Source organism: Phyllobates terribilis, unplaced genomic scaffold (assembly GCF_046119375.1).
Source record: "Phyllobates terribilis strain yellow unplaced genomic scaffold, ASM4611937v1 Scaffold_11__3_contigs__length_659146591, whole genome shotgun sequence".
Taxonomy (NCBI): Eukaryota; Metazoa; Chordata; class Amphibia; order Anura; family Dendrobatidae; genus Phyllobates; species Phyllobates terribilis.
In genome coordinates this window covers 306,993,647-307,015,198 of record NW_027362771.1, presented here as the reverse complement: position 1 = coordinate 307,015,198, position 21,552 = coordinate 306,993,647, and the positions used below count along the sequence as shown (strand labels likewise).

The window sequence follows — 21,552 nt, the reverse complement described above, 5'->3', positions numbered from 1 at the left end:
TAAAGATTTCCTAGTACCAGCAAAGTGAATGAGATTCCTGAAGTGTCATGCAGACGTTGCTTATTTTTTCCTTGCAGATTTGCAGCAGATTTAAATCTGCAGTGTGTCATTTCTTGCAGCTGTTTTTTCTGCAGGTTTCAGCCATAATAATGAGCAGGGAAAAATCTGCAACAAAAATGCTTGCAAAAAATGTGACAGAATGCAACAAAAACTCAGAAGAACTTGCGTATTTTAGGCAGCGTTTTTCTTTCCAACACATCAGAAGTTACAGCAGAATTTTAATGTTTATTGTTCTTCATTTAAAAGAGCAAAAATAATAAAAAACCAATTACATTGTATGTTACATTGACTATGACTAGTAAAGTCTAAAATATTATATCATGACAGACTACTGTCAACTTTCACACAGAATTTTTCTTATTCTTTACATTTTCTGCTGCCTTTTCTTACAGCAGTTTGAGCATATTTTATTATTTGAGAGATTACAAAAATTCTAACCTGCTTTTGCTTTACACTTCCGTTCACACTTCTCTTTACTTTTAAAACGATTATGGTTTCCTCCACAACCACCATAAACAAATGGACGGCACTCATCAACCTTCAAATGGTAGTACCAAAGCAAAATATATTGTGAACAAAATCCTTCATCCATAGGTTGCAAACAAGGACCTGCAATGAAAGACATTTTAGCTTAGAAAGTCACTGGCTTACATGAAATTTTCTTAAACCTAAAATAATTTTTATCAGAGTAATTAATTTCAAGGCAAAGCCTAATTTTGATCCAAATACACCAAAAACAAATCATTTTTCTTTACTTTGCACATTGGATGTACTCCATTCTCATTCTGTGTAATGAAAAACAACTGAAAATAGTTTATTCATTAAATTTGCCCATCTGTTTTTTTTCATATTTTGGAGATATTTTTAGCATAGTGGAATTTTGGCCTATATGGTGCGATAAGGAAAATAATCCATAATTTGCCAAAAAGTTATATTATTTATATGCCAGCTATATACAAAGCATTATAAAATCCTGTTTCGTTTCAGATAAAAGAAACCAAGGCTAAGCCTGCAGATATCCTCAGAATGTTCTGTAAGATGCTGTTCTACAGATAAGATGTACTCATAGAAACAAGTCTTTTCGGACATAATTATTATTGAAAACGAATAATTGTTCATGTTTTGCTTATGCATTGTTTAATCAACATTCTTTGGCTTCGGCATGTGCAGAAACTCAAAAGCTGTGAGTCCGAATTTGGATTTAAATACTGCACCCTTTTGCAATGGGTCTGATCCCTCTCTCATATTCATAGGGATCCCGTATACATATATCTTTTTTTCTTTATCCTTATCTATCCTTTTTAATTGTATCTTTTATTCTAAATAATTCTGCTTTTCATTCAAATCACCTGTGAAGACCGTATTTTTTTTAGGAAATACAGATTTTCCAAGTCAGGTGGCATTGTTCACACTGTGACAAAGTCACTAGCAAAGTACTGGAGGGGAGATGTGTAGCACTGAGGTTGTTAGCTCCAGTAATATAAACATAAAAAAAGTGTTCCAGCACACGAAGTATAGAAAGGGGTTAATTAGCCATCTTTAGTGCTAGCGTGATTAAACACCTGTAGAGAAGGAGGAGGTCAGAGGATGAATTCCCAGCCTTTTGGTGCATTTGGTATGGGGAGGGCCTGATGGTACAAGTTCTGGAGCTGTGGCGCTCATGTTAAGGAGAGCTAAACCTTGGGCTGTGTTTTTTTCCTGAAGCGGGCGGTTTCCCTTAGCAACAAAGGACTGTGCCATACGTTATGTTTTTTTTTTCCTGTTAGGCTGGGAAGACCGTGTTTGTTTTTGCTAACGTTGCCCTGGTTTTATGCAGTACTTTTAATAAAACCAGTGGAAGATTTAAAGAAACACTGTTCCTGTGTCTACCTCTATGTGCAGCAGAGTAGCCGTTCTATCACAAGACATATAACCCTCATTGATAGATTTAAACATATTTTTAGCTGTTACAACAGTTTTGTGCTCTTATTAACCCCTTTCCTAAAATTGATTTGTTCTTAGTGATCCAGACCCCATAAGTCTGGCCAAATGACACAATTTGTGGCAGATATAAGAATTGTCATAATTCAGGATTTGCAGCACTAAATAATTAATATTCAAAAAGTTTTATTTAATTTAGCCTTCATGTGATTCATCATGTGATTATTTTGTAAATTTGTATTTGATGACTATTTATTTTAATAGTCCTACCGGCATTCCCGCATTGTTTGTGAGTAAGTACACTTAAGTTGTCCGCTACTTTTTGATTGATGACCTATCCTTAGGAAAGGTCATCAATGTCTGTTTGGCTGGGGTCCGACACCCAGCACCCCCGTCGATCAACTGTTACTGGTGGTGGTGGCGACTGCCTGCCGAACGTATTCACTTGTGGAGCTGGCCGCCTTCTGGTAGTGGCCGAATCTTGGTATTGCACATCTGCCTCCTATTCAAAAGCTCTAAAAAACCTCTATGAAAATTGATCATAATGCACAAGAATGTAAAAACAACTTGCGGTGCATATGTTCTATCTTTTGTCACTTCATTTAACCATTTCAGGCTTCAAATGCCAGAAAGTGGTTAAAAAAGTAGCATGATCATTCGGCTTGGAAGCCACTCCCTATTTAAAAGTTTACATTACAAAAAAAGACATTGACAGCAGTGCTGTCACAAAGATATAAAAATAGAACTCCAGCAAAGACACTACAGGAATAACACCAACACCGTTTTCCTGAAATGTCTCCACCTCGGAAATCGTGGTGGGTGTGTTGTCTTCTAAAAGACGTTGTGTGCTGTGAGACAGTGAGGAGAATCATATGCGAGGGCAGTTATGCATGCCCCAGAATGTGTTTAGAAGCACACTGAACCGTTGGAGTGCATTGTAATCATAGCCATGGCTGTGGTTACCATGCAAAATTTAAGTAAGTGTGGACTGGGTCAAGTTATTTGACCAAGTCAGTTTAGGAAAACCTGTCTTGGGCTTTTATTTTTGGCAAGATCTGTAGGATGGTAGTGGGACGATTCTCTCCCTCCAATTCGGGTCTTACAAGTGGACCATGGCCACGGTTTTCATTTAAACCTGCAGTTAAGGTTTGAGTGTGTCAGTTTGTGTTTGGACTACACATTCAGCAGAGCTGAATCTAACACAGACCAGAGCCAGCGACAAGGGCAAACACGATAGCACCCGAGAACCTTACGGGGTGCAAGTGCTAGCTGCACTGACTTTATTTACATGTTCCTGGCTGCGATCTGGAGGTGAGCAATTTAATCTGTGCAGTATTTGAACAATAGATGACGTTTTACTTAACTTGCCTGGGTCATTGTCTCACTAAATTCACTGGTGGAAACGCCTCTGCCTTATATAAGGTGGAGAATCCGGGCTGCGTGAATTGAGACATACCCCGAAGAAAACTGCAGGCTGGTGATCAAAATACCACATGCAAATATAAGAATAACATTCTTTATTGAAAAATATATAGATTAAAAATTCATTTGATAATCACAAGATTTAAAAATTCAAGAGGAAAAGGACGAATCAGAAAATTATGGGCACACATGGACCAGGATAATTTCCAAAATTATCCTGGTCCATGTCTGCCCATAATTTTCTGATTCATCCTTTTCCTCTTGAATTTTTATATCTTGTGATTATCAAATTAATTTTTAATCTATATATTTTTCAATAAAGCTGTTATTCTTATATTTGCATGTGGTATTTGGATTTATTCCAAGTTTAGGTTGCATGATTGGGGATCCACTGCATATTTTTGTCCATACTTACTAAATGGGGAGATATAATGCAGTTATCTCTAGCCAATATGTACTGTATATGTCTTTGGAATAGTGTTTTGTATAGGCTGGTGATCAAGCCTGCAAAATTACAAATCAGGCACGTGGACAATATGGAGGAACTACTAAAGCAGTTGGTCCTCACCCAGCAGAAGCTGCAGTTTCGGCAGCAACATCAGGAGCAGCACCCAACAGCAGCAGCAACAGCAGTATCAGCAGCAACAGCAGATGAACGAACTGATTCTGCAACAGATTGTGGCCCTGCGATAGATGCCCCCACTGCCAACCCCGGTTCACCCTGAGACCCATGACAAAGTCAGTTCAGCACTGAGAAAGATGTATCCCGAGAATGATATGGAAGCTTTCCTCACCGTGTTTGAATGTACAGCGGAGTGGGAGAGCTTGCCAATTTTCTAATGGGCTGAAATAGTGGCCCCATTCCTGATAGGAGACACCCAGAAGGTGTACTTTGACCTAGGTGGGACAAGGGGATCTGGATAACCTAGATCAGGTGGTTAGCCTGATTGAGAACTATGTGGCGACCCAGGACTTCATATGGGACAAAATCCGCCACGAAATAATAGATGTCACAGGTGTGTCGGAGGGGACAGACAGTCGCCCTGCTGTTGCCTGTAGGAGATCTCCACGTTTGGCATACGAGATTGTCTTTAGGACCCAGCTACTACCTCCCTCTCGCTGGGTGTATATATACCTGGTCTCTCTAGGTGGGTGTCGCCGGTTATACTCATTCCTTCTTGGAGCTTGGCTGAAGTAGCATCATGTCCTCTTTGGAGTCTTGAGGCCGTGTGCCCTTTTGGAGTTTCTTCTAAAGCTAAGTTGTAATTCCCCTATGTTGTCTTCCCCTTTTGTCTTTAAAGTGCTAGCGGAGGATGACTAGTGCTCATCTCCTTCCACCCCCAGTCGTAGCCATATGCCAGGGATAGCAGAGCGAGGCACGTGATCGGCGACAGCTTTAGTAAGGGATCAGTTGCAGAGCTTGCAGAGCAGTTCCGCTGTCTGTGTCTGTGAGGTTCAGCAGCGGTTACAGGCCGCCAGTGTGGGGGTCTCTGCAGGTAGGCCTGTCCAGCCTGAACCCAAGGTTGCCATCCCGGACAGGTTTTCAGGAGGTAGGGACAAGTTTTTTGTGTTTAAGGAGGCATGCAAATTGTACTTCAAACTTCGTCCTTACTCCTCTGGTAATGAGGAGCAACGGGTTGGTATTGTGATCTCTCTACTGCAGGGCGATCCTCAGTCATGGGTGTTACCGCAGAATTTGGTTTGTCTCCAATCTTTGGAGGGGTTTTTTGGAGCTCTTGCCCTCATCTATGATAACCCTGACCGAGTCGTCTTGGCTGAGTCTAAGCTATGTCGCCTTCAGCAGGGGATTCGGTCAGTGGAAACATTCAGTTCGAAATTCTGTAGATGGGCAAAAGATTCCAAATGGAATGACTCAACCCTTAAAAGTCAATTTTGTGAGGGGCTAACAGAAAGGTTGAAAGATGCCTTGGCTGTATATGATACCCCTCAGTCCTTGGAGGCTGCCATGTCTTTGGCCATATGTCTGGATAGGCGCCCTCGGGATAGACAGGTGCGACCTCCTTCTCCGGGGCCTTCTTGTTGGGGTTGTGTACCTTTGCCAAGGAAGCGGTCTGGGGGTGAACCAGTACTGGGGGAAGTGGAGGAACCTATGCAGTTAGGGGGTGTCTCAACATCATACATCTCCCCGGAGATTCGCAAGAAAAAAGGATAAGTTTTTTTTTTGTGGGAAAAAAGGACACTTTGTTGGGACCTGTCCTTCAATTCCTATACAAAAAGAGACTCGATTAACTCTCGGTAGTCTGGAGTTGAATAAACAAGGGTGCATTTGTGGCCAAATTACAGTTCCCGCTTTGTCATGGCTGCAGAGGTGGTGCTAGAGAGTAAAATCGAAGAAATGTCTGTGTTTGTTGACAGTGGAGCCGGAGTCAGCATGGTTGATGCTGAGTTTGTGAAAACTCATGGTCTCGCTTGCTGTGCTTTAGCTGAACCTATTTCCATCTTTGCCGTTGACTCGGCGCTACTTGCACAGAAAGCATTTACTCAGATTGTACATAATGTGAAACTGAGGGTGGGCCAGTTCATTGTGAAATCATTCCTTGCTATGTTTTGGAGAATCTCCCTACTCCGATTGTTTTAGGTGTCCCCTGGCTTGTTAAACATAATGAATTGGTGGATTGGCAAGCCGAGGAGATTATTGAATGGGGAGATTACTGCTATGAGAACTGTCTGAATGTTTCCATTGCTGCTGTCTCTGCGGAGATACTGCCTGCTTTTCTGTCTGGTTTTGAGGACATTTTTTCTGAGAAGGGGTGTCAGGATTTGCCTCCTCATCGTGCTTATGACTGTCGTATTAACCTGACCCCAGGAGCTAAATTACCCAAGTCCAGACAGTATAATCTTTCTGGCCCTGAGAGACAAGCCATGAAGGATTTCATTGCGGAAAGTCTGGAGAAGGGACATATCAGACCTTCATCTTCGCCCGTGGCGGCAGGGTTCTTCTTTGTGAAGAAAAAAGATGGCGGTCTACATCCCTGTTTAGATTTCCAGGAATTAAATCAAATTACCATACGTGATCCATACCCTCTTCCTCTGATTCCTGATTTGTTCAGCCAGGTTGTGGAAGCTAAGGATTTCTCCAAGTTGGATTTAAGGGGAGCCTAAAATCTGGTTAGAATCAGAGAAGGGGATGAATGAAAGACAGCGTTCAATACCCTGGAAGGTCATTTCGAGAGTCTGGTTATGCCTTTTGGCTTGACCAATGCACCTGCAGTATTCCAGCATTTCAGAAATGATATTTTTCATCATTTGGTGGGGAGGTTTGTGGTGGTCTATCTGGATGATATTTTGGTTTATTCACCTGATTTTGAGACCAATTAGGGGCATGTTAAGCAGGTGATCCAGATATTAAGGGATAACAAACTCTATGCCAAACTAGAGAAATGTGTTTTCGCTGTTCAGGAGATGCAGTTTTTGGGGTACTTGTTGTCATCTTCAGGTTTTCGGATGGATTCAGAGAAGATCCGTGCAGTCCTTGACTGGGAACGTCCCGAGAACCTGAAAGCCCTACAACCTTTTCTGGGCTTTACTAATTTTTACAGGAAATTCATCCAAAATTACTCTGTTGTAGTGAAACCTCTTACTGACATGACTAAGAAGGGGTCTGATTTTTCAAAATGGTCGGATGCTTCCCTCCAGGCTTTTACTTCCTTAAGGAATCATTTTGCCACTGCACCTATACTCAGTCAACCCGATGTTTCTCAACCCTTTATTGTGGAGGTCGATGCTTCGGATGTCGGGGTTGGGGCTGTGTTGTCTCAGGGTTCATCCCCTGGTAAATGCGCCTTCTTTTCTAAAAAATTGTCTTCAGCTGAGAGAAATTATGACGTGGGTAATAGGGAACTTTTGGCGATCAAATTGGCGTTCAAGGAATGGCGACGCTGGTTGGAGGGGGCTGTCCATCCTATTACTGTTATTACTGACCATAAGAACCTGTAATATTTCCAGTCAGCTAAACGTCTCAACCCTAGACAAGCCAGATGGTCCCTGTTTTTTACTAGGTTCAATTTTGTTGTCACTTTTCGTCCAGGGGTCAAAAACGTCAAGGCTGATGCTTTGTCCCGGAGCTTCTCTGGTGGTGGTGACCATGAGAACCCTTACCCGATATTACAGAAAGGGGTAGTTTTTTTGGCTCTTTTTCCTGACCTGGAGGGTGAGGTGCTGGAGGCTCAGGGGGACGCTCCTGCCTCCTGCTCTTCAGGAAAATTATTGGTACCACCTGATCTGCACCGTGAAGTAATCAAGCAACATCTTAACTCTGTGCTTGCTGGACATCCAGGTGGTAAGGCAACCGCGGACCTCCTCTCTCGTCATTTTTGGTGGCCGGGGTTGCATCGGGATGTAATTGAACACGTAGCTGCTTGTAGTATTTGTGCGCGTTCAAAGGTTTCGCACACCAGTCCGCCTGGTACTCTTCTTCTGCTACCTATCCCTAGCAGGCGATGGACACACTTGTCCATAGATTTTATTACTGACCTAGCGGTTTCTGCAGGCAAAACGGTGGTTTTGGTAGTAGTAGATAGATTCAGTAAAATGGTTCACTTCGGCGCTTTACCTGCACTTCCCAATGCTAAGATACTTGCTCAGGTGTTCATAAAATGAGATTGTGAAGCTTCACGGGGTTCCCTCCGATGTGGTGTCTGATCGGGGGACCCAGTTTGTTTCCAAGTCCTGGAAGGCATTCTGTTCTCGACTGGGGGTGCAGCTGTCCTTTTCCTCTGCCTTCCACCCTCAGTCGAATGGTCAGACCGAGCGGGTCAATCGGAACTTGGAGACATACCTCAGGTGTTTTGTCTCTGAAAATCAGGAGGATTGGGCATCCTACTTACCGCTGGCAGAATTGCCATCAATAGTCATCGTCAAGAATCCACTGGCCAGTCACCGTTCTTCGGTGCATATGGTTATCATCCACAGTTTGATACCTTCAGTGGGGGTGGAGCTTAAGGAGTTCCTGAAGAGGAACGGTTTGCTTTGTCGCTCTCCTCGGTATGACAGGGTGTTCTGTGTAATTTAAAGACCATGGGTGATAGGTATAAACGTACGGATGACAAAAACGCTTGCCAGGTCCGGACCTGAATGTGAATGACTTTGTGTGGTTGTCTATCAAGAATATAAGATTGAAAGTTCCTTCTTGGAAGCTGGGACCTAGGTTTATTGGTCCCTACAAAATAACTGCCGTCATTAACCCAGAAGCATTTCGTCTTGAACTTCCTTGGGCCCTTAAGGTCCATAATGTGTTGCACAGGTCCCTACTCAAAAGGTACTCAGAACCTCTTGAGCCCTCACCTCTACCACTGCCCCCAGTAATGGTTGATGGTAACCTGGAGTTCAAGATTTCGAGGATTGTAGATTCTCGTCTCCAACATCGTTCTCTACAATACTTGGTGTACTGGAACGGCTATGGTCCAGAGGAGAGGATGTGGGTTTCAGCATCAGAGGTGAACGCTCCCAGATTGATTCACTCTTTTCACACCTCTTTTCCTGAGAAACCCGGTCCTGAGTGTCCGGAGGCCACTCATAGAGGGGGGGTACTGTGACGGGTGTGTCGGAGGTGACAGACAGTCGCCCTGCAGTGGCATGTAGGAGATCTCCACATTTGGCATTGCAGACAGCTTCCTAGATAGGAGGTTGTCTTTAGGACCCAGCAACTACCTCCCTCTGGCCTTGGTGTATATATACCTGGTCTCTCTAGGTGGGCATCGCTGGTTATACTCATTCCTTCTTGGAGCTTGGCTGAAGTAGCATCACATCCTCTTTGGAGTCTTGAGGCCGTGTGCCCTTTTGGAGTTTCTTCTAAAGCTAAGTTGTAATTCCCCTGTGTTGTCTTCCCCTTTTGTCTTTAAAGTGCTAGCGGAGGTTGACTAGTGCTCATCTACTTCCACCCACAGTTGTAGCCTTACGCCAGGGCTAGTAGGGTGAGGCTCGTGATCAGCGACAGGGACGATAGGGGAAGACAGGGTGACGCTAGTCCAGTTTAGGAGGGCACCACTTCCCCTTTCCCTAGTGTCTGGGCTCCCTTTACCTTTCCCTCCTGTATTGCATTCACACCTGGCGTGACAATAGATCAGCTAGTAGTGCCCCAAACATACAGCGGGGAGGTACTTGAGATAGTCCACAAACACGTATTGTGAGGTCATCTGGGAGTATTCTGCAGCCGTTCTTTTGGCCCGGGGTTTATACAGAGGTTCAAAGGTTTTGGGAATCGCCCCGTGGTGTCAGCTGACCGCACCCACAGCAAACTTCCGTCCACTGGTTCCTCTGCTTGTTATAAGGGTACTTTCTGAGCAGATTCCTATGGATCTGGTAGGGCCAATAGAGAAATCAGCCCACGGCCACCAACACATATTGGTCGTAGTGGATTATGACACTCGTTATCTGGAGGCGATTTCTCTTCATCATACCTCAGCGAAACTGCCCGGGAGCTGTTTGTCATGTTCTGCCGCCTTTCGGATCAGGGTACTCCTTTTATGTCCAAGATCACTAAAGAATTGTGTAAGCTGCTCCAGATCAAACAGTTGCACACATCAGTCTACCACCCACAGACAGATGGTCTAGTAGAAAAATCTAATAAGATCTTAAAATCTATGTTAAAAAAAGTGGTAGCTAAAGATGGGAAGGACTGGGATATGTTGTTGCCGTATCTAATGTTCGCAATCCAGGAGGTATCGCAGTCTCCCAAAGAATTCTCTCCATTCAAACTATTAGATGGTTGACATCCCAGGGGCCTGCTGGACATTGCCAAAGAGACATGGGAACAGGAGCCCGTCCCTCATAAGTGTTATAGAGCACGTTGCGAGTAGGCACCATAACGCCTATCGTAAAGTCATATCTCTTGAATGCCCAAGCAGCTCAGAGCTGAGGTTACAATACAAAAGCCACAGATAGGTCCTTTAAACTTTCAAGGGACAGAGTGTTGGTTTTGACACCCACCACAGAAAGTAAGTTCTTAGCCACGTGGCAAGGCCCATATGAAGTCCGGGAAAAAAATGGGGAGGTGAACTACAGGGTGTATCAGCCCGGGAAGAGGAAAACCAAGCAAATTTACTATGTCAATCTATTAAAGGCATGGAAAAACCGGGAATGTATGGTTACAGAGGTGACTCCAGTCCCTCTGACACAGGCCCATGAAGAGGCTGCGAGTGAGGTAAAGATTAGCGAAAGTCTCTCGAAACAGCAGCGAAGAGAGGCTCAGAAATTAGGGCAGTAGAATACAGACTTATTCTCAGAACTGCCCGGTCGGACATATGGGATCCGGCATAACATTGTCACCGAGCCTCAGATAAGGGTGTGTATGAAACTGTACCGCGTACCAGAGGCAAGCCATCTCGGAAGAGGTAAAGAAGATGCTCCAGTTAGGAGTCATTGAGGAGTCGAAGTGAGTGGGCTAGTCCGATTGTACTGATTTAGAAGCCGGATGGATTGTTATGGTTCTGTAACGATTTTCGGAAATTGAATAAGGTGTCAAAATTTGACCATTATGCAATGCCCCAGGTGGATGAGCTGATTGAGAGACTAGGACAGGGACAGTACTTCACGACACTTGATCTAAAAAAGAGTTAATGGCAGGTGCCTCAGAGAGTTGGCCAAAGAAAACTGCCTTTGTTACCCCAGTGGGTCTCTATCACTATGTCATCATTCCTTTTGAGTTATATGGGGCCCTGCCACATTTCAGAAGCTGATGGACATAGTGTTAGAGCCCCATCAGAAATATGCGTCTGTGTGCTTAGATGATATCATCATCTATAGTAACGACTGGCATACCCACTTGTTTCAGGTGGAAATGGTAGGGGATTCTCTCAGAGCCGCGGGCTTGACGTTGAATCCAAAAAATGTGCTATAGGTCTTAAGGAAGCCCGGTATTTTGGGTACGTGATTGGCTCTGGGATTATCAAACCCCAAATAAATAAAATTGAAGCCATTCAGAACTGGCCCCAGCCTCTTACTACCAAACCAGTGAGAGCGTTCCTCGATATCATTGGATATTATAGATGGTTTATATCTAATTTTGCTGGGAGATCGGTACCACTGACCAAGCTCTTAAAGGGACAGAAATCTGTCGTGGTCCGGTGGAATCCTCAGTTGGAGGACGTTTTTCAGTCCATGAAGTTGGCACTGTGCGGAGAGCCCATCCTTATCAATCTCAACTTTAGGAATGGGTTTATCATGCAAACAGACGCCTCTGAGGTAGGGCTAGGAGCGGTTCTGTTGCAAGAGGTGAACGGAGAAGAAAATCTGGTTACCTACTTGAGCAGGAAACTTACTCTGGCAGAGAAAAATGATAGCATGGTAGAGAAGGAGTGCTTGGCCATTAAGTGGGCCTTGGAGTCCCTATTTATTGGGGCGACAGTTCTGGCTGGTGATTTGAACCCAGGACCCCAACGCTGCACAGCAACAGTGCTAACCACTGAGCCTCCACTTAGTATGCATGTTAACTAAGAGACTTTAGAGGAGCTCTGGCTTCAAAAGCTCTTGGAAAACTCATCCAAGACCCTATGTGTTAGCCTTTTGGTATAAAAGAAATGTATTCCCACAATACATGCAAGAAGTATGTATCAATTTGAGAGTTGGTTATAAGTTGCAAATGCTTTTATGAGATCTGCATATTTGTTTATTGCTATGTGTATGATAAACTAATCATAGTGAAATCTGATTAACCCTTATGACACAGAACAATAAATAACAAGCCATATGAAATGATGCTCCAACCTTCTTTTAATGTTGTTGTTTGCTTCCTATACTATAAATTTACTGTCTTATTCTAATTTTACTTACTGTATGAACAGTATCAGTCACTTGTCATTTCCCTGCTTATTTTCTGCTGCATTATTACCTAGTATCTAAATAAGGATGCACTTCATCTGCCTACAATGATTTCATGCCCATTAGACTTATAAACACCTAGTCAACATAAAGGGAATAAATATAACTCGCAATAATGTTTGATACAGTATGCGCTACAACATAATTCATTTTATCTGCTGCAAACATCATGGAACCTATCATTCTTGGGGAATATTTTATTACTATATTATTAAAGGTCTGTCAATTACTGGTTACCTTCAGACATTATTCCAGAATGACGTTTCCTTCTTACGTCTTCTTCATTAATTCCTTCTGTGGATGTAAAAACTATAATCGGAAGAATTCAGTGAGTTAAATGCCCATTTAGCATTGATTATCACTTAAAGAGACTATGTCACCAGGATTTTGCTATGTAATCTAAAGGCAGCATGAGGTAGGAGCTTATACACTGATTTCAGCAATGTGTAACTTACTAGGCTGTGTGCTGTTTAATACAAACAGTGTTTTATCAGCAGGAGATTATCACTTCTGGACTAGCTACCTGCATGCCTCCTGGTCCAACCTCGTCACGAGCAATGATTAGCAGCTTACTGTAAATAAACAATGTTCATAGAAAGCTGCTAATCAGTGGTGTGGGTATGGTTAGCTTTGTGAGCACAGCTACATCTACAGCAGAGAAAACACTGATTGTATCACAACTGCTCCACCCAGTAAACTAAGTGACACATCTCTGGAATCCGGGTCTCTTTCCCTACATTATGCTGCTCTCACATGAGGTAGCAGAAACCTGGTGACTGATTCCCTTTAAAAGGTTCTGAAAAGGGAATTAAAATAAGCCATAGCATGAATAAGGCTACGTTCCAACAATGAGTTTTTGGTGAGTTTTTGACGTTGCAGATTTTCTGCACCATTTCTGCATCCACTAAATAAAAATAGGTAACTTGAATCTTTTTTAAAATACGCAGCGTAAAAAACTCACCAAAAACTTATCGTGGCAACGTAGCCTAAGACTTGAAAGAATCAACTATTCTGATTAATTAATGGCTTTACTTAGAGAAAACATTATTATTATAATCATTAGTTTTGGCTTGACTTGTAAGTCAGCAGTTGTTGCTGTTTTTCCACACTAAAGTATATGGGTACAAATGCTATGCAAAAGACTGAGATTATATGAGATGCATTATAAAACATGCACATTTTACTACAAATTGTAAATAGAATTTCCTACATTTTCTAAATACCAGTGTTAGGGCTTGTTCACATGTTGGTATTTGGTCAATATTTTGTATCAGTGTTTGTATGCTAAAACCAGGAGTGCAACTTACAGAAAAAAACTATAATTGAAAGATTGACACATGTTTTGGAGACACTCCTGGTTTTGGCATACAATACTGATGAAATACTGATAAAAAATACTGATGTGTAAATAAAGCCATAGTGGGATACTGTAGCTATAAAGTACCTTCTTGGATCTGCTGTGTTGTGGTGCTCGGAGAATGTGTTGTGATCAGTGTTTCATTCCAATAGGGAGCTTGTGTTTTATTTTCAGCCACAATATCTTCAGGAGACTCAGTCACTTTGTCATCTAATTTATCATGGCCTTCATATCCTTCATCTGGGTGTGAAGACTTAATGATCAGTTGGAACTCCTTGCCTGTGGAGACATTAAGCCCACAGTATTAGTTATTCATTACATGCATTTCTAGGTACAAACTTTAGAATGAAGATATACAGTAGACTAAGAAGAAATAGATTAAAATGAAAAAAATAATATATCTATATATATATATATATATATATATATATATATATATATATATATATATATATGCAAGAAGATTTACATATATATGTATAGCGGAAAATAAATAAAAGTAGTAAAATAAGAAAAGCATTATTAAATGAAGTTGTGAAATATGCACATCTCCATGTAGGGCAGCATTCCCTAAGAATAAGCATACCTATAGTTAGTTCCAAATTCCTTGAGCTACTTTTTAAGGAAACAATCTGTGATGTAATATGTAAATTAGATGTTCAGGGCACCATGAGTGATCAGAAGCACCATCCCCCAGTCAATACCGTACTAAATCTCCTCCCCTATTTAATTGATTGACAGTGCTAGCTCCAACGTCGTCAACCAGAGAAGCAGGGGAGAAGCAGTCAATGTTGTGTCATATTATAATTCCTTACCCAGGGGTCGTACACAGCCATTACATTTTAATGTAGTGATAAATGATAATTTAAATGTTATGTTTAACAAAAAAAAAAAATGGGTATCCTATGTTTTGTTGTAAATGTAAAAGTTTTTTTTAATAGTGATTCTTGGATGATTTTAAATTGTATTCATAATGTGATGGCTGCTGATACGTAGATAGCTTTAGACATCACTGTTGATACTTAAGTTAATGAACCTCATTTCCACACTGATTAAGGCAGAGAGATAAGTGTAATTTTCCCTAGGAATTGTATAAGACCACAGTTATTTCCAGAGCTTAAAATTATCATTTAAAATCTCACTGTGACAAGGTACAGAAATGTAGATATCCATAAGTAATGTCGACTATCATGTGTTCTTGAAAGTAGTGAAATTCTGCTTTTACACGCAATGGATTTATCTCTCTGTTCACACATAATGTTAAATTGCAAGTTTTTAATCTGTGTCAGTGACATCAGTTGGAATTTTACAATTCCTGCTCACAAGTCTGTGCTATCTGTGAATGGATTTTGATGCATATGAAAAGGTTAATAACTGTTTCTGTACATATACTGTACTGGGTAAGTTGGGGATGTATCTGTACATTTAGTACTTCTTGGTAATATTCACTGGTATGTTTGGAAGAATTAAGGGACAGCTGAAATTGGGAATTTATGCAGAGCTGAGCTAGAATGTTGCAATTTTTTTAACAATTCATACTTTCACCAAAATCAGTGACTGTCTGTGCTTGTAATGCCACCCCGACATGTTTTTTAAAAAATAGGTGCAGCCAAATGGACACCTGCAGCCAAATGGATTACCTATAAGTTACCGTAACCCTAAAATTGGCTTTAATAATAGTGGAAAACTATGACAGCTCATAGCTGGTGTAGATTTCACAATGTGGTGCCCAGACAGTCTAAGATGCAGCAAATTTATTAGGTGTGTGCTTTTATTAATTTGTCAAATTTAACTCCAGCACTCTTTTGCTTAGGATTGGCATAAGAAACACTGACCTTAAAGGGAATCTGTTACCAGGTTTTTGCTGCCCCATCTGAGAGCAGCATGATGTACAGTGGCATGTAAAAGTTTGGGCCCCCTGGTTAAAATTACGGCTATTGCGAACAGTTAAGCAAATTGAAGATGAAATGATATCTAAAAGGCCTAAAGTTAAAGATAACACGTTTCCTTTGTATTTTAGGCAAAAATAAAGCTATATTTTCATCTTTTACATTTTAAAAATTACAAAAAGGAAAATTGGCCGATGCAAAAGTTTGGCCACCCTTGGAGATTTGTGTAATCAGATAACTTTGACAAAGGTTTCAGACCTCTAACCTTTTGCCAAAAACAGCAGCCATGGGTTCTTCTAAGCAGCTGCTTAGCACTCTGAAAATTAAAATGGTGAAGGCCCACAAAGCAAGAGAAGGTTATAAGAAGATAGTGCTTTTCTATCAAGTTGCCCTTTCCTCAGTTCGAAATGTAATTAAGAAATGGCAGTTTACAGGAACAGTGGAGGTCAAGATAAGGTCTGGAAGACCAAGCAAAATTTCAGTAAGAGATGCTCGTAGGATTGCTAGAGAGGCAAATCAGAACCCCCGCTTGACTGCAAAAGACCTTCAGATAGCTTTAGCAGACTCTGGAGTTGTGGTACATTGTTCTACTGTTCACCTGCACAAATATGGCCTTCACAGAAGATTCATTAGAAGAAAACCTCTCATGCGTATTCACTAAAAATTTAGAGTCAGAAGTATGCAAAAGAACGTCTAAACTGTTATGCACACGCCCGGACTGACTGGCGTGTGCGGGTGTTGTGGTTCCACTGGACCATGGACCGGAGAGTGCCTGGAGGGGCGTGACTAAGTATCTGGCCGATCCGACCAAGGTGGCACGACGGCATACGACGCCAGTGCACCAGGGAGAAACCGGGCAGAGGGACCAGGTGCTACTCCAGGTCAAACTCCGGACACGGGGGTTGACCCACACTGGGATTACTGGAACAGGCAGGTTAGGCTGGCACAGACTGGTGGATGTAAGCAAACATGGCAGGTATGCAGATGGGTGGATACAGGCGAGTATGCAGGCAGGGAGGTACTGGCCGAAAGGACGGGCTGGAGCACAGAAAGGTTAAGACCCAGTACAGACTGGGTCACAGAACCGCAGATACGGTAGACAACCACAGCAGAGAGGGAACGCCCGAAGCGGTGGGCAAGAACAGAGCAGGACGGGGCTGCAGGAGCAGCGAGCACAAGCAGGGCAGGACAGGACTGCCGGAGCAGCGGGCAGAAGCAGGGCAGGACAGGACTGCCGGAGCAGTGGGCAGAAGCAGGGCAGGACAGGACTGCCGGAGCAGCGGGCAGAAGCAGGGCAGGACAGGACTGCCGGAGCAGCGGGCAGAAGCAGGGCAGGACAGGACTGCCGGAGCAGTGAGCAAAAGGGTCAGAACGGAGCAAGGCTGCCGGAGCAGTGAGCAAAAGGGTCAGAGCGGAGCAAGGCTGCCGGAGCAGTGAGCAAGGAGTCAGAGCAGGACGGACAGGGCTCTGTTCACACGGAACAGACAGGAAGGGAAAGGCAGAGCCAGATACCCACAGGGTATTTGCAGTGAAGTAGCAAGTGGACCACAAACTCACAAACGGGAGTACAGAGACAACAAGCAGGAGTTAGGTACGAGTACAGACTCTGCAGAAAAAGGAAAGGAACGGACATAGAGGCAAAACAGGTAAAGGATAGGAGAGAGTTCAGACTGGAACTGAGTGTACGGAAGAGACCGACACTGCAGCGGGATACAGGAGCGGGTCTGGGAATACGGCCCCCAGAGAGGCGGGACGAACAGGCAAGGAGCGTGTTCAGACAGGACAGACAAGATACAGGAATGGATCTAGGTAATCGGCCCCTAGAAGGCGGGAGGAACAGGCTCGGAGCGTGTTCAGACAGGCCTGGAAATACAGCCTCCAGGAAAGGCAGCAGGCAAGAGTACACAGACAGGACTCAGTTCAGACACGGGAACTGATACCGCAAGGCAGGAGACATAGACAGGACTCAGTTCAGACACGGGAACTGATACTGCAAGACAGGAGAAATAGACAGGACTCAGTTCAGACAGGAACAGATACCGCAAGGCAGGGACACAAACAGGACTCTGTTCAGACGGGAACAGATACCGCAAGGCAGAGACACAAACAGGACTCTGTTCAGACGGGAACAGATACCGCAAGGCAGAGACAGGCAGATCTAGGAATACGGCCCCTAGAAGGCGAAAGAACAGGCAAGAAGCGTGTTCACAAGAACAGACCACAGTTCAGACACAGAACTGGAAAACAGGATAGGACCTGGCATGTCAGAGACAAAAAGCCGACTGACAGGACACAATGCTCAGGCGCCATCTTGAGGAAGAAGGTGGTATAAATACCCAAAGATGGACAGCAATAGGCTGAAGGTGCAACAGGGGCGTGTCCGCAGCAGGTACAAGAAACAGGAAGTTCAGCGGGCGTCGCCCTATGCAGCCAAAACAGACAAACAGACAGCAAGGAGGGAAGCCAGAGAGACATTCTGGACTGGAGATCAAGTGCGCGCTCTTGCACAGTGGGAGATGGACCACCATGCAAGGACGCCGCCAGGTATGTTACAGTACCCCCCCCCTTACGCCCCCTCTTCTTCAGGCCTGCCAGAATCTTCCGCAGGGAATTTGAGGACCAGTCGTTCACTTCAAGGAGATCACTTCCACTGTCCACAGGAAAAATTGATTCCATCTGGTTAGCTAGGATGCTACCTCCTATCCAGCCATCCTTAGCAACAGACGAAACGGGTGGAGTACCAGGAACAGCACACAAGGAAGTCTCTCTCCACATATTTTCAGGTGGCACCCCAGAGGGTACAGGAGACAACTGGAAGTCCTTCACCGGGTTGGAGGGGGACAGAGACTTGGGGGTAATCTCTGCTTCGAGGTACATCTTGTCAAGCTCACAGGAAGAAATAGACGGGTTATCAGGTACGTAATGAGGAAAAGTCACTGTCTCTTTGTTATCTGGTGGTACCCCGGAGAATTCAGGAAACAACTGGAGGTCCTCCGCCGGGTCAGAAGAGTGCAGAGGCTCAGAGAAAACATCTGCTTCAGAGTACACTAGGTCGGACTCACTGGAGGAAGCAGGCGAGGTATCGGGTACCGAGTATAGGAAAGTCTCTGTCCATTCACCACCAGGTGGCACCCCGAAGGGTTCTGGAGACAACTGGAGGTCCTCCGCCTGGTCAGAGGGGTGTAGAGACTCAAGGGTAACCTCTGCTTCAGAGTACACAAGGTCGGACTCACTGGACGAAGCAAGCGAGGTATCAGATCCAGGATATAGGAAAGTCTCTGTCCATTCACCACCAGGTGGCACCCCGAAGGGTTCTGGAGACAACTGGAGGTCCTCCGCCTGGTCGGAGGGGTGTAGAGACTCGGGGGTAACTACCACTTTGGGGTACCGATTGTCAGGCTCACAGGATGAAGCGGACAAAGTATCGAGTACCGAGTGTAGAGAAGTCTCTCTCCATTTGTCATCGAGTGGTATCCCGGAGGATTCAGGAGGCAACAGGGGGTCCTCCGCCAGGTAGTAGAGGTGCACAGACTCAAAGGTAACCACAGCTTTGGAGCATCCTTGGACATGCACACCGGTTAAAGTGGGTGAAGCATCTGATGCCGGGTGCAGGAAGTTCTCCTGTGTGGAGTCTGGATGGGCAGAAGTCTCTTCAGGCAGGAGAACCGGAGCACTACCCACGCACATTACCCGTTGGGGCTTCTCCGGGATACAGGGAGATGAAGCTTCAGTAGGGACTTCAAGGTTGGGGTCAGGAGGTCTCAGGGAGAACAGACCCTGGCGTGACGGCTTGCCTCTACGTCTAGCACGTCTGGACTGCCTCTTGAGGTTGGGAGAAGTATTCCGGAAAGCGTAGTCACCCTGTGAGGATTCTGGGTGGGCAGTAGTCTCATTGGGCTGGAGGACTATTGCGCTACCCACACACATTACCCATCGGGGCTGCTCCGGGATATTGGGAGGTGAAGCTTCAGCAGGAGCCTCCGGGTTAGGATCATCGAAGACCATTAGAAAGGCCACCAGGAAGGCCATTAGGTCCAGGAGGATCGGATCCTGTGTTTCATATAGGGGGTTGATCCATTCCAAGGCATCACCCGTCAGGTAAGACATAATGAATGCCACCTTAACCCGATCGGTGGGAAAACATAGAGGGTAGAACTTGAAGTGTAGCATGCATTGCTCCACAAATGCACGACTTTGTCTTGGATCCCCATAGTAACGTGGCGGATCTGCAGGAACGAGAGCAGATAGATACATCTGGACGGGTGCGTAATTCGCCTGGAATTCAGCTGAGAAAAAAAAAAATTTTTTTATTTATTTATTTATTTTTAATGCATGTATTCGCTGGAAAACTTCTCAGAGAGCGAAGGCCGTGGGGCTCAACGGGAACCATGGCCTGAGCATGCTGTTATGCACACGCCCGGACTGACTGGCGTGTGCGGGTGTTGTGGTTCCACTGGACCATGGACCGGAGAGTGCCTGGAGGGGCGTGACTAAGTATCTGGCCGATCCGACCAAGGTGGCACGACGGCATACGACGCCAGTGCACCAGGGAGAAACCGGGCAGAGGGACCAGGTGCTACTCCAGGTCAAACTCCGGACACGGGGGTTGACCCACACTGGGATTACTGGAACAGGCAGGTTAGGCTGGCACAGACTGGTGGATGTAAGCAAACACGGCAGGTATGCAGATGGGTGGATACAGGCGAGTATGCAGGCAGGGAGGTACTGGCCGAAAGGACGGGCTGGAGCACAGAAAGGTTAAGACCCAGTACAGACTGGGTCACAGAACCGCAGATGCGGTAGACAACCACAGCAGAGAGTGAAGGCCCGAAGCGGTGGGCAAGAACAGAGCAGGACGGGGCTGCAGGAGCAGCGAGCACAAGCAGGGCAGGACAGGACTGCCGGAGCAGCGGGCAGAAGCAGGGCAGGACAGGACTGCCGGAGCAGCGGGCAGAAGCAGGGCAGGACAGGACTGCCGGAGCAGCGGGCAGAAGCAGGGCAGGACAGGACTGCCGGAGCAGCGGGCAGAAGCAGGGCAGGACAGGACTGCCGGAGCAGCGGGCAGAAGCAGGGCAGGACAGGACTGCCGGAGCAGCGGGCAGAAGCAGGGCAGGACAGGACTGCCGGAGCAGTGAGCAAAAGGGTCAGAGCGGAGCAAGGCTGCCGGAGCAGTGAGCAAAAGGGTCAGAGCGGAGCAAGGCTGCCGGAGCAGTGAGCAAGGAGTCAGAGCAGGACGGACAGGGCTCTGTTCACACGGAACAGACAGGAAGGGAAAGGCAGAGCCAGATACCCACAGGGTATTTGCAGTGAAGTAGCAAGTGGACCACAAACTCACAAACGGGAGTACAGAGACAACAAGCAGGAGTTAGGTATGAGTACAGACTCTGCAGAAAATGGAAAGGAACGGACATAGAGGCAAAACAGGTAAAGGATAGGAGAGAGTTCAGACTGGAACTGAGTTTACGGAAGAGACCGACACTGCAGCGGGATACAGGAGCGGGTCTGGGAATACGGCCCCCAGAGAGGCGGGACAAACAGGCAAGGAGCGTGTTCAGACAGGACAGACAAGATACAGGAACGGATCTAGGTAATCGGCCCCTAGAAGGCGGGAGGAACAGGCTCGGAGCGTGTTCAGACAGGCCTGGAAATACAGCCTCCAGGAAAGGCAGCAGGCAAGAGTACACAGACAGGACTCAGTTCAGACACAGGAACTGATACCGCAAGGCAGGAGACATAGACAGGACTCAGTTCAGACACGGGAACTGATACTGCAAGACAGGAGAAATAGACAGGACTCAGTTCAGACAGGAACAGATACCGCAAGGCAGGGACACAAACAGGACTCTGTTCAGACGGGAACAGATACCGCAAGGCACAGACAGGCAGATCTAGGAATACGGCCCCTAGAAGGCGAAAGAACAGGCAAGAAGCGTGTTTACAAGAACAGACCACAGTTCAGACACAGAACTGGAAAACAGGATAGGACCTGGCATGTCAGAGACAAAAAGCCGACTGACAGGACACAATGCTCAGGCGCCATCTTGAGGAAGAAGGTGGTATAAATAC

General features: G+C 45.1%; 1 protein-coding gene across 1 annotated transcript in view; it reads right to left on the bottom strand.

The window, feature by feature from the left end:
- Positions 1-493: 493 nt before the first annotated feature.
- LOC141167259 (uncharacterized) overlaps positions 494-21,552 on the bottom strand; it is a 705,047-nt gene continuing 683,988 nt past the window's right edge. The window contains exons 97-99 of the mRNA XM_073654695.1: positions 13,685-13,876; positions 12,478-12,549; positions 494-669 (exon numbers count right to left, since the gene is read on the bottom strand). Coding sequence (XP_073510796.1) covers positions 494-669; positions 12,478-12,549; positions 13,685-13,876 — 440 coding nt within the window. The remainder of the gene's footprint in view (positions 670-12,477; positions 12,550-13,684; positions 13,877-21,552) is intronic.